This window comes from Pelodiscus sinensis, chromosome 30 (assembly GCF_052426305.1).
Source record: "Pelodiscus sinensis isolate ZL-2025 chromosome 30, ASM5242630v1, whole genome shotgun sequence".
NCBI lineage: Eukaryota > Metazoa > Chordata > Testudines > Trionychidae > Pelodiscus > Pelodiscus sinensis.
This window is the reverse complement of record NC_143081.1, coordinates 293,845-306,231: the sequence shown is the minus strand read 5'-3', so window position 1 is coordinate 306,231 and position 12,387 is coordinate 293,845. Positions and strand designations below refer to the sequence as shown.

Below are 12,387 nucleotides of genomic sequence, written 5' to 3'. Positions count from 1 at the left end.
GGCAGGGGGCAGGAGAGACACACACATATACACGCACCAAGCACGGTCACACACCAGGCAGTGGGCAGGAGAGACACACACATATACACGCACCAAGCACGGTCACACACCAGGCAGGGAGCAGGAGAGACACACACATATACACGCCCCTAGCACGGTCACACACCGGGCAGGGAGCAGGAGAGACACACACATATACACGCACCAAGCACGGTCACACACCAGGCAGGGAGCAGGAGAGACACACACATATACACGCCCCTAGCACGGTCACACACCGGGCAGGGAGCAGGAGAGACACACACATATACACGCACCAAGCACGGTCACACACCAGGCAGGGAGCAGGAGAGACACACACATATACACGCCCCTAGCACGGTCACACACCGGGCAGGGAGCAGGAGAGACACACACATATACACGCCCCTAGCACGGTCACACACCAGGCAGTGGGCAGGAGAGACACACACATATACACGCACCAAGCACGGTCACACACCAGGCAGGGAGCAGGAGAGACACACACATATACACGCCCCTAGCACGGTCACACACCGGGCAGTGGGCAGGAGAGACACACACATATACACGCCCCTAGCACGGTCACACACCGGGCAGGGGGCAGGAGAGACACACACATATACACGCCCCTAGCACGGTCACACACCGGGCAGGGAGCAGGAGAGACACACACATATACACGCCCCTAGCACAGTCACACACCGGGCAGGGAGCAGGAGAGACACACACATATACACGCCCCTAGCACGGTCACAAACCAGGCAGGGAGCAGGAGAGACACACACATATACACGCCCCTAGCACGGTCACACACCGGGCAGGGGGCAGGAGAGAGACACACATATACACGCCCCAAGCACGGTCACACACCGGGCAGTGGGCAGGAGAGACACACACATATACACGCCCCTAGCACGGTCACACACCGGGCAGGGGACAGGAGAGACACACACATATACACACCCCTAGCACGGTCACACACCGGGCAGGGAGCAGGAGAGACACACACATATACACACCCCTAGCACGGTCACACACCGGGCAGGGAGCAGGAGAGACACACACATATACACACCCCTAGCACGGTCACACACCGGGCAGGGAGCAGGAGAGACACACACATATACACGCCCCTAGCACGGTCACACACCGGGCAGGGGGCAGGAGAGACACACACATATACACGCCCCTAGCACGGTCACACACCGGGCAGGGGGCAGGAGAGACACACACATATACACGCCCCTAGCACGGTCACACACCGGGCAGGGAGCAGGAGAGACACACACATATACACGCCCCTAGCACGGTCACACACCGGGCAGGGGGCAGGAGAGACACACACATATACACGCCCCTAGCACAGTCACACACCGGGCAGGGGGCAGGAGAGACACACACATATACACGCCCCTAGCACGGTCACACACCGGGCAGTGGGCAGGAGAGACACACACATATACACGCCCCTAGCACGGTCACACCCCGGGCAGGGGGCAGGAGAGACACACACATATACACGCCCCTAGCACGGTCACACCCCGGGCAGGGGGCAGGAAAGACACACACATATACACGCCCCTAGCACGGTCACACACCGGGCAGGGGGCAGGAGAGACACACACATATACACGCCCCTAGCACGGTCACACACCGGGCAGGGGGCAGGAGAGACACACACATATACACGCCCCTAGCACGGTCACACACCGGGCAGGGGGCAGGAGAGACACACACATATACACGCCCCTAGCACGGTCACACACCGGACAGGGGGCAGGAGAGACACACACATATACACACCCCTAGCACGGTCACACACCGGGCAGGGAGCAGGAGAGACACACACATATACACGCCCCTAGCACGGTCACACACCGGGCAGGGGGCAGGAGAGACACACACATATACACACCCCTAGCACGGTCACACACCGGGCAGGGAGCAGGAGAGACACACACATATACACGCCCCTAGCACGGTCACACACCGGACAGGGGGCAGGAGAGACACACACATATACACGCCCCTAGCACGGTCACACACCAGGCAGGGGGCAGGAGAGACACACACATATACACGCCCCTAGCACGGTCACACACCGGGCAGGGGGCAGGAGAGACACACACATATACACACCCCTAGCACGGTCACACACCGGGCAGGGGGCAGGAGAGAGACACACATATACACACCCCTAGCACGGTCACACACCGGGCAGGGGGCAGGAGAGACACACACATATACACACCCCTAGCACGGTCACACACCGGGCAGGGGGCAGGAGAGACACACACATATACACACCCCTAGCACGGTCACACACCGGGCAGGGGGCAGGAGAGACACACACATATACACACCCCTAGCACGGTCACACACCGGGCAGTGGGCAGGAGAGACACACACATATACACACCCCTAGCACGGTCACACACCGGGCAGGGACCAGGAGAGACACACACATATACACGCCCCTAGCACGGTCACACACCAGGCAGGGGGCAGGAGAGACACACACATATACACACCCCTAGTACGGTCACACACCGGGCAGGGGGCAGGAGAGACACACACATATACACACCCCTAGCACGGTCACACACCGGGCAGGGGGCAGGAGAGACACACACATATACACGCCCCTAGCACGGTCACACACCGGGCAGGGGGCAGGAGAGACACACACATATACACACCCCTAGCACGGTCACACACCGGGCAGTGGGCAGGAGAGACACACACATATACACACCCCTAGCACGGTCACACACCGGGCAGGGACCAGGAGAGACACACACATATACACGCCCCTAGCACGGTCACACACCACGCAGGGGGCAGGAGAGACACACACATATACACACCCCTAGTACGGTCACACACCGGGCAGGGGGCAGGAGAGACACACACATATACACACCCCTAGCACGGTCACACACCAGGCAGGGGGCAGGAGAGACACACACATATACACGCCCCTAGCACGGTCACACACCGGGCAGGGGGCAGGAGAGACACACACATATACACGCCCCTAGCACGGTCACACACCGGGCAGGGAGCAGGAGAGACACACACATATACACAACCCTAGCACGGTCACACACCGGGCAGGGAGCAGGAGAGACACACACATATACACGCCCCTAGCTCAGTCACACACCGGGCAGGGGACAGGAGAGACACACACATATACACGCCCCTAGCACGGTCACACACCGGGCAGGGGGCAGGAGAGACACACACATATACACGCCCCTAGCACGGTGACACACCAGGCAGGGGGCAGGAGAGACACACACATATACACGCCCCTAGCACAGTGACACACCAGGCAGGGGGCAGGAGAGACACACACATATACACGCCCCTAGCACGGTCACACACCGGGCAGGGAGCAGGAGAGACACACACATATACACGCCCCTAGCACGGTCACAAACCGGGCAGGGAGCAGGAGAGACACACACATATACACGCCCCTAGCACGGTCACACACCGGGCAGGGAGCAGGAGAGACACACACATATACACGCCCCTAACACGGTCACACACCGGGCAGGGAGCAGGAGAGACACACACATATACACGCCCCTAGCACGGTCACACCCCGGGCAGGGGGCAGGAGAGACACACACATATACACGCCACTAGCACGGTCACACACCGGGCAGGGAGCAGGAGAGACACACTCATATACACGCCCCTAGCACGGTCACACACCGGGCAGGGAGCAGGAGAGACACACACATATACACGCCCCTAGCACGGTCACACACCGGGCAGGGAGCAGGAGAGACACACACATATACACGCCCCTAGCACGGTCACACACCAGGCAGGGGGCAGGAGAGACACACACATATACACACCCCTAGCACGGTCACACACCGGGCAGGGGACAGGAGAGACACACACATATACACGCCCCTAGCACGGTCACACACCGGGCAGGGAGCAGGAGAGACACACACATATACACACCCCTAGCACGGTCACACACAGGGCAGGGGGCAGGAGAGACACACACATATACACGCCCCTAGCACGGTCACACACCGGGCAGGGGGCAGGAGAGACACACACATATACACGCCCCTAGCACGGTCACACACCGGGCAGTGGGCAGGAGAGACACACACATATACACGCCCCTAGCACGGTCACACACCGGGCAGTGGGCAGGAGAGACACACACATATACACGCCCCTAGCACGGTCACACTCCAGGCAGTGGGCAGGAGAGACACACACATATACACGCCCCTAGCACGGTCACACACCGGGCAGGGAGCAGGAGAGACACACACATATACACGCCCCTAGCACGGTCACACACCGGGCAGGGAGCAGGAGAGACACACACATATACACGCCCCTAGCACGGTCACACACCGGGCAGGGGGCAGGAGAGACACACACATATACACGCCCCTAGCACGGTCACACACCGGGCAGGGGGCAGGAGAGACACACACATATACACGCCCCTAGCACGGTCAGACACCGGGCAGGGAGCAGGAGAGACACACACATATACACGCCCCTAGCACGGTCACACACCGGGCAGGGGGCAGGAGAGACACACACATATACACGCCCCTAGCACGGTCACACACCAGGCAGGGGGCAGGAGAGACACACACATATACACGCCCCTAGCACGGTCACACACTGGGCAGGGAGCAGGAGAGACACTCACATATACACACCCCTAGCACGGTCACACACCGGGCAGTGGGCAGGAGAGACACACACATATACACGCCCCTAACACGGTCACACACCGGGCAGGGGGCAGGAGAGACACACACATATACACGCCCCTAGCACGGTCACACACCGGGCAGGGAGCAGGAGAGACACACACACACATTCACATGCAGCAAGGGACAGGAGGGACACACACACACATTCACATGCAGCAAGGGGTACATGTTTCCTGGGGGCGAGGATGCTGCACACACTCCCCAGCAAATTACAGATACCCCCTCTCCTGGCTTGGGTCTTTGCCCCTCCCTTGCCAGCTTCCCATAATGCTCCCCAGCTGCCTCTGGTGCAGGGCCCCTCCAGCCTTCTCTCTCCCTCCAGCCCTGCTGCCCTTCTTGTGCATTTGCCTCTCTTCCCCCACATGCATCTGCCCTGTGGCCAGGGAGAGTGGCCCCCTGCCAGCCCCAGGCTAAAGTCAGGGCTGCTGGGGAGTTCTTTGCAGCTAGGGGAGGATTCGAGGCCAGCAGGTCTGGCAGAGTTGGGATGGGAAGCCGGCAATGCAGCGCTTCCCCGTTTCCCATTGGCAGCAGTGGCACGCAGCGGGGGAAGTCGGGATCCCTGTGAGGGGGTGAACTGCAGAGGGGCAGGGGGGATGAGTGTGCTGTCACCCAGCCCTCTCCAGCTGCCCCCACAGGTGGCTGCATGTGGGGGAGGGGGCGCACAGCGCTGGAGGAAGAGCACATGGTGTCTATCAGCCCCCAGGATCGGGACCAGGCTGCTTCGTGCCAGGATGGGCCTGGCTTCACACCCTCTTGCCAGTGACCAAGATGGCCGCCTTCATGCGCCTGCAGGGATGGCAGTCAGGACCGTGCCAGGAACCAACATGGCCACCATGGCTTCGCAGTAGGGCGGTGGCAACACCCTCTGTTCCCTGCCTTCGTGTGAGACACCACTGGCGGGCTGCAGCCCCGGCGCCGAACCACCAGCATGGCTGGCCGGAGTCCACCTACAGGGGACGCCTATGACGAGCCAGTGCCAGGAACAAAGATGGCTGCCAAGACGGCGCCTTTCTTCCCTAGCCACGGTGCCGGCCGCACTTTGCCAGAGCCAGACATGGCCGCCGTGGGAGGGCTTTAAAAGCAAGATGGCCGTCGTTTGCCAGTAAATGAAATGGCCGCCTTATTTAAAAAAAAAAAAAAAAAGATAACCAAGATGGTGGCTTAAAATACCCTTAACCAAGATGGCTGCCTTGCGCACAACACCCGAAACCAAGATGGCGCCCGCTTGCCAACAGACGTTATGGCGGCGGCGCCTTCGCGGTGCGGGCAGAAACCGGAAGAGCGCACTTCTTATCCCCGTCCCCCCGGAGGCACTTCCGGCGGCTCGGGTTCGCGGCCCGGCGGCGCAGCATCGGGCAGGGCGGCGGGGCCGCACCATGTCGGACACGTGGAGCTCGATCCAGGCCCACAAGAAGCAGCTGGACTCGCTGCGGGAGCGGCTCCAGCGGCGGCGGAAGCAGGATCCGCTGGGTGGGGTGCGGGGGGTCAAAGGGCAGGGAGGGGTCGCGGGGTCAGAGGGCGCGAGTGATGCAGTGAGGTCAGGGGGCAGGAGCAGGGTCAAAGGGCGCGAAGGCAAGTGGGGTCAGTGGAGTTCAAAGGGCACACGGGGTGGGGGTCAAAGGGCACAAGGCCATTAGGAACCCGTAAGGGTTCAGAGGTCAAAGGGCACCGTGCAGTGGGGGGTGGGGTGTCTTTGAGGAGTTGGGGTCAAAGGGCACGGGGGCAGTGGGGACACAGGGTCAAAGGGCAAGCGGTGTGATTGGGGGCCCAGGGGCAGGACGCGGGGGAGGTGCAAAGGGCACCAGGAGGGGGCCAGCGGGTGGGTGCGACAGACGCCCAAGGGGCTTGGGGCAGGTGGCGCGGGGGGTGGGAGCAGCGGCCCAGCAGGCTGCCTGGTGGGTGGGGGGGGGGGGGGGGAGCAGCGGCCCAGCAGGCTGCCTGGTGCGGGGGGTGGGAGCAACGGCCCAGCAGGCTGCCTGGTGGGGGGGGGTGGGAGCAACGGCCCAGCAGGCTGCCTGGTGGGGGGGGGTGGGAGCAACGGCCCAGCAGGCTGCCTGGGGGGGGGGGGGGGAGCAGCGGCCCAGCAGGCTGCCTGGTGCGGGGGGTGGGAGCAACGGCCCAGCAGGCTGCCTGGTGGGGGGGGGTGGGAGCAACGGCCCAGCAGGCTGCCTGGTGGGGGGGGGTGGGAGCAACGACCCAGCAGGCTGCCTGGCGGGGGGGGGTGGGAGCAACGGCCCAGCAGGCTGCCTGGTGGGGGGGGTGGGAGCAACGGCCCAGCAGGCTGCCTGGTGGGGGGGGGGGGGGGAGCAGCGGCCCAGCAGGCTGCCTGGTGGGGGGGGGGGAGCAGCGGCCCAGCAGGCTGCCTGGTGGGGGGGGGGGGAGCAGCGGCCCAGCAGGCTGCCTGGTGGGGGGGGGGGGAGCAGCGGCTCAGCAGGCTGCCTGGTGGGGGGGGGGTGGGAGCAGCGGCCCAGCAGGCTGCCTGGTGGGGGGGGGGGGAGCAGCGGCCCAGCAGGCTGCCTGGTGCGGGGGGTGGGAGCAACGGCCCAGCAGGCTGCCTGGCGGGGGGGGGGGTGGGAGCAGCGGCCCAGCAGGCTGCCTGGCGGGGTGGGGGGGTGGGAGCAACGGCCCAGCAGGCTGCCTGGCCTCATCCTGTTTCTCTCCTCAGATCTCAGGAACCCAGAGCTGGTGTCACCCTTCCGCAGCGACAGTCCGGTGCCCGCAGCCCCCACGCCCAGCAATGCCGCCAGGGAGCTGGCCACGGACCCCGAGCTGGAGAAGAAGCTGCTGCAGCACCTCTCCGACCTGGGACTGGCTCTGCCCACTGATGCCCTCTCCATCTGCCTGGCCATCTCTACGGTGAGAGCCCAGCCCCATTCCCCTGCACCCCCACTGATGCTGCAGAGCCCTCTTCCCCATCTCCTGGGCTGTTCCCTCCTTCCCCAGCTCAGGAGATCCACTGACGTGCTAACCCCTCTTTCCCTCTCTGGGGGTAACTTGGGGGGTGACTCCACACTTGCCCTGCCCCACCACCCTGTGTGTCCTGCAGCCAGAGGCGCCCGTCACCCAGCGCAGCGTGGAGGGCCTTCTACAGAAGTTTGCGGCGCAGGAGTTGATCGAGGTGCGCCGGGGGCTGTTGCAGGACGATGAGGAGCAGCCCACGCTGGTCACTTACGCTGACCACTCCAAGCTCTCAGCCATGATGGGCGCCGTGGCAGAGCGCAAGGGCCCTGCAGAGCAGGGCAGCACTGGGGGCCAGAAGCGATGGGCAGAGCAGGAGACTGGGGGTGCTGTTTCTTCCCCCGCCGGCACTGCCCCCTCTGCCTCAGCCGCCTTGGAGCCGGCCAAGGAGCCGGCCAAGAAGTCTCGGAAGCAGGCATCCGACCTGGACCTGGAGATTGAGAGCCTGTTGAGCCAACAGTCCACCAAGGAGCAGCAGAGTAAGAAGGTACCAGCCGGACACCTGGGTCCCACCCTGGCCATTGGATGGGGATCCAATGCTGGGTCCTCTCCCTGCTCAGGTGGGAGGGCAGGGGGCACAGAGCCAGGGGACTTTCTTGCTCTGGCTCTACAGTGAGTGGGATCTAGAGCTGGGAGCCCAGTCTCCTGGGTTCTCTCCCAACACCTGGGAGCAGAGTGGGATGGGGGGGAAGGGAACCCCAGACTCCTGGGTTCTTCTCCTTGCTCTCCCACCCCCCAGGTGAGCCAGGAGATCCTGGAGCTGCTGAACACCACAACGGCCAAGGAGCAGTCGATCGTGGAGAAGTTCCGGTCGCGTGGCCGCGCCCAGGTGCAGGAGTTCTGTGACTATGGCACCAAGGAGGAGTGCGTGAAAGCCACGGACGCCGAGCGGCCCTGCCGCAAGCTGCACTTCAGGTTGGAGCCCAGAACACCTGGGTTCTCTGCAGCTCTGGGAAGGGGGGGGGGTTGGTGGGTTAGAGCCGGGGCGCCTGGGTTCTCTGCAGCTCTGGGAAGGGGGGGGGGGCGTTGGTGGGTTAGAGCCGGAGCGCCCGGGTTCTCTGCAGCTCTGGGAAGGGGAGGGGGGGGGGTTGGGGGGGGGGCGTTGGTGGGTTAGAGCCGGAGCGCCTGGATTCTCTGCAGCTCTGGGAAGGGGGGCGGTTGGTGGGTTAGAGCCGGGGCGCCTGGGTTCTCTGCAGCTCTGGGAAGGGGAGGGGGGGGGCGTTGGTGGGTTAGAGCCGGGGCGCCTGGGTTCTCTGCAGCTCTGGGAAGGGGGGGGGTGTGTTGGTGGGTTAGAGCCGGGGCGCCTGGGTTCTCTGCAGCTCTGGGAAGGGGGGGGTTGGTGGGTTAGAGCCGGGGCGCCTGGGTTCTCTCCCATCTCTAGGAGGGAGTGGGGCTGGTGGGCTTGGGCCCTGGGCTCTGGGAGGGGAGAGGTCCAGCCGGGCGAAGGGCAGGGTCGATAACCCGGACACCTGGGTTCCACGTCCGTGTATCTTTCCCTTCCCCGCGTCTGCCCAGGCGCATTATTAACAAGCACACAGATGAGTCCCTGGGCGACTGCTCCTTCCTCAACACCTGCTTCCACATGGACACCTGCAAGTACGTGCACTATGAGATCGACGCCTGCGCTGACCTAGCGGCCCCCGGGGGCCACGAGCACAACCCCGGGCAGGAGCTGGCGCTGCCCCAGGCAGTGGGCGGGGACCCCAGCATCGACCGCCTCTTCCCCCCACAGGTACCATGAGCGCAGCAAGTAGGGAGGGGTGGGACTGGCAGCAGGGCTGGGGTCATGGGAGGCTGATGGGGGAAGGCATGGGGGGCCTTGGGCACTGCCCCCCACCCACTGTGGGTCTGTTGTACCCGGAGAGCAGGATGTGGGGGGATGCTGGAGCCAGAGTGGAGCTGTCAGGTCGCTGGGGGCAGGTTTGAAGGGTGGGGGGCTGATAAACAGGGTTGTGGGATGAAGTGGCTCTGGGGGTCCCATTAGGGGCAGGGAGCCTGACACACGCCTGTGGCCCCATCAGCAGCCTGAGCCATTTTGGGAGATGGAGGCCCTGGGGGCGTCTGACACCCCAGCAGCAGCCTGGGGCTGGGCTAGAGGTTCCCGTTTTGTCTCTGACACGCACCCCCCTGCAGTGGATCTGCTGCGACATCCGCTACCTGGACGTCAGCATCCTGGGGAAGTTCGCAGTGGTCATGGCCGACCCACCCTGGGACATCCACATGGAGCTGCCCTACGGCACCCTGACCGACGACGAAATGCGGCGCCTCAACATCCCGGTGCTGCAGGACGAAGGCTTCCTCTTCCTCTGGGTCACTGGTCGGTACGCGGGGGAGGCCCTGGCTGAGCGGGGTCCGGTCCCAGGCGGGGCTGGGCACTGGCATTGGGGCAGATGCGGCTTTGGGGATCCCTGGTGGAGGGTGGCTCTGGAGCCCTTCAGCATCTCACCCCTCACTCTCCCCACAGGGCCATGGAGCTGGGCCGCGAGTGCCTCAATCTCTGGGGGTGAGTGAGTCATTGCCCCCTCTCCCCCCCCCCCCCGTGATGCTGCCTCCCCCTCACTGACACACTCCCCCCCCCCCCCCTGCTTTTTATCCCAGGTACGAGCGGGTGGACGAGATCATCTGGGTGAAAACCAACCAGCTGCAGCGAATCATCCGTACGGGGCGGACAGGGCACTGGCTGAACCATGGCAAGGAGCACTGCCTGGTATGGGGGGCGCCGGGGGCTGGGCCAGATGCTCTGGGAGTGCTCTCTGGGCTCCACTCAGCCCCTTTCCCCTCTGCAGGTGGGGGTCAAGGGGAACCCCCAGGGCTTCAACCGGGGCCTGGACTGCGATGTCATCGTGGCTGAGGTAAGTCCAGCCCCGCTAGGAGCGACTGGCGCTCCTGCCCTGCTCCCCAGGGCCCCCTCCAACGTCCGCTCCCTCCTGCCCTGCTCCCCGCGGCCCCCTCCAACGTCCGCCCCCTCCTGCCCTGCTCCCCGCGGCCCCCTCCAACGTCCGCTCCCTCCTGCCCTGCTCCCCGCGGCCCCCTCCAACGTCCGCTCCCTCCTGCCCTGCTCCCCACGGCCCCCTCCAACGTCCGCTCCCTCCTGCCCTGCTCCCCGCGGCCCCCTCCAACATCCACTCCCTCCTCCCCACAGCCCCCTCCATCCACTTCCTCCTGCAGGTCCGCTCCACCAGCCACAAGCCGGACGAGATCTATGGTATGATCGAGCGCCTCTCCCCTGGCACCCGCAAGATTGAGCTCTTCGGCCGCCCCCACAACGTGCAGCCCAACTGGTGAGCAGCCCAACGTTCCAGCCCAGCCCATTTTGGCACCTGCTTGGGCCCCTGCCGACTGTCTAACCCTGTCCATGCCGGCAGCCTCCCAGGCATCAGGGCCCCACCCGTGCTGGTGGTGTCCACAGGCACCAGGGTCCCTGCCGGCTGGGTCTAGCTCAGTCCCTGTGCTGGTGTGTCCCCCGGCACCAGAGGCCCTGCCGGCTGGGTCTAGCTCAGTCCCTGTGCTGGTGTGTCCCCCGGCACTAGAGGCCCTGCCGGCTGTCTCTCTAGCTCAGTCCCTGTGCTGGTGTGTCCCCCGGCACCAGGGGCCCTGCAGGCTGTCTCTCTAGCTCAGTCCCTGTGCTGGTGTGTCCCCCAGCACCAGAGGCCCTGCCGGCTGGGTATAGCTCAGTCCCTGTGCTCGTGTGTCCCCCGGCACCAGAGGCCCTGCCGGCTGGGTCTAGCTCAGTCCCTGTGCTGGTGTCTCCCCCGGCACCAGAGGCCCTGCCGGCTGTCTCTCTAGCTCAGTCCCTGTGCTGGTGTATCCCCCGGCACCAGAGGCCCTGCCGGCTGGGTCTAGCTCAGTCCCTGTGCTCGTGTGTCCCCCGGCACCAGAGGCCCTGCCGGCTGGGTCTAGCTCAGTCCCTGTGCTGGTGTGTCCCCCGGCACCAGAGGCCCTGCCGGCTGGGTCTAGCTCAGTCCCTGTGCTGGTGTGTCCCCCGGCACCAGAGGCCCTGCCGGCTGGGTCTAGCTCAGTCCCTGTGCTGGTGTGTCCCCCGGCACCAGGGGCCCTGCCGGCTGTCTCTCTAGCTCAGTCCCTGTGCTGGTGTGTCCCCCAGCACCAGAGGCCCTGCCGGCTGGGTCTAGCTCAGTCCCTGTGCTCGTGTGTCCCCCGGCACCAGAGGCCCTGCCGGCTGGGTCTAGCTCAGTCCCTGTGCTGGTGTCTCCCCCGGCACCAGAGGCCCTGCCGGCTGTCTCTCTAGCTCAGTCCCTGTGCTGGTGTATCCCCCGGCACCAGAGGCCCTGCCGGCTGGGTCTAGCTCAGTCCCTGTGCTGGTGTGTCCCCCGGCACTAGAGGCTCTGCCGGCTGGGTCTAGCTCAGTCCCTGTGCTGATGTGTCCCCCGGCACCAGAGGCCCTGCCTGCTGTCTCTCGAGCCCCTCCCCTGCTGGCAGCCTCCCCGGGCACATTCTCACTCCACCTTCTCTTCTGGCCAGGATCACCCTGGGCAACCAGCTGGACGGCATCCACCTGCTGGACCCGGACGTGGTGGCGCAGTTCAAGCAGCGCTACCCTGACGGCATCATCTCCAAGCCCAAGAACATGTAGGGGAAGGGGGGTATTTTGTAATAAAACACGAGAACCGATGCT

General features: G+C 64.5%; 1 protein-coding gene across 1 annotated transcript; it reads left to right on the top strand.

Annotated features, from left to right (window-relative positions):
* Positions 1-6,084: 6,084 nt before the first annotated feature.
* Positions 6,085-12,384, top strand: METTL3 (methyltransferase 3, N6-adenosine-methyltransferase complex catalytic subunit). Its single transcript, XM_075912309.2, has 11 exons — positions 6,085-6,266; positions 7,462-7,652; positions 7,843-8,241; positions 8,494-8,669; positions 9,270-9,486; positions 9,888-10,075; positions 10,219-10,257; positions 10,353-10,461; positions 10,541-10,606; positions 10,923-11,035; positions 12,234-12,384. Exons 1-11 carry the CDS (start codon positions 6,173-6,175, stop codon positions 12,343-12,345), a joined length of 1,704 nt encoding a protein of 567 aa, XP_075768424.1. The 5' UTR covers positions 6,085-6,172; the 3' UTR covers positions 12,346-12,384.
* Positions 12,385-12,387: the final 3 nt, after the last annotated feature.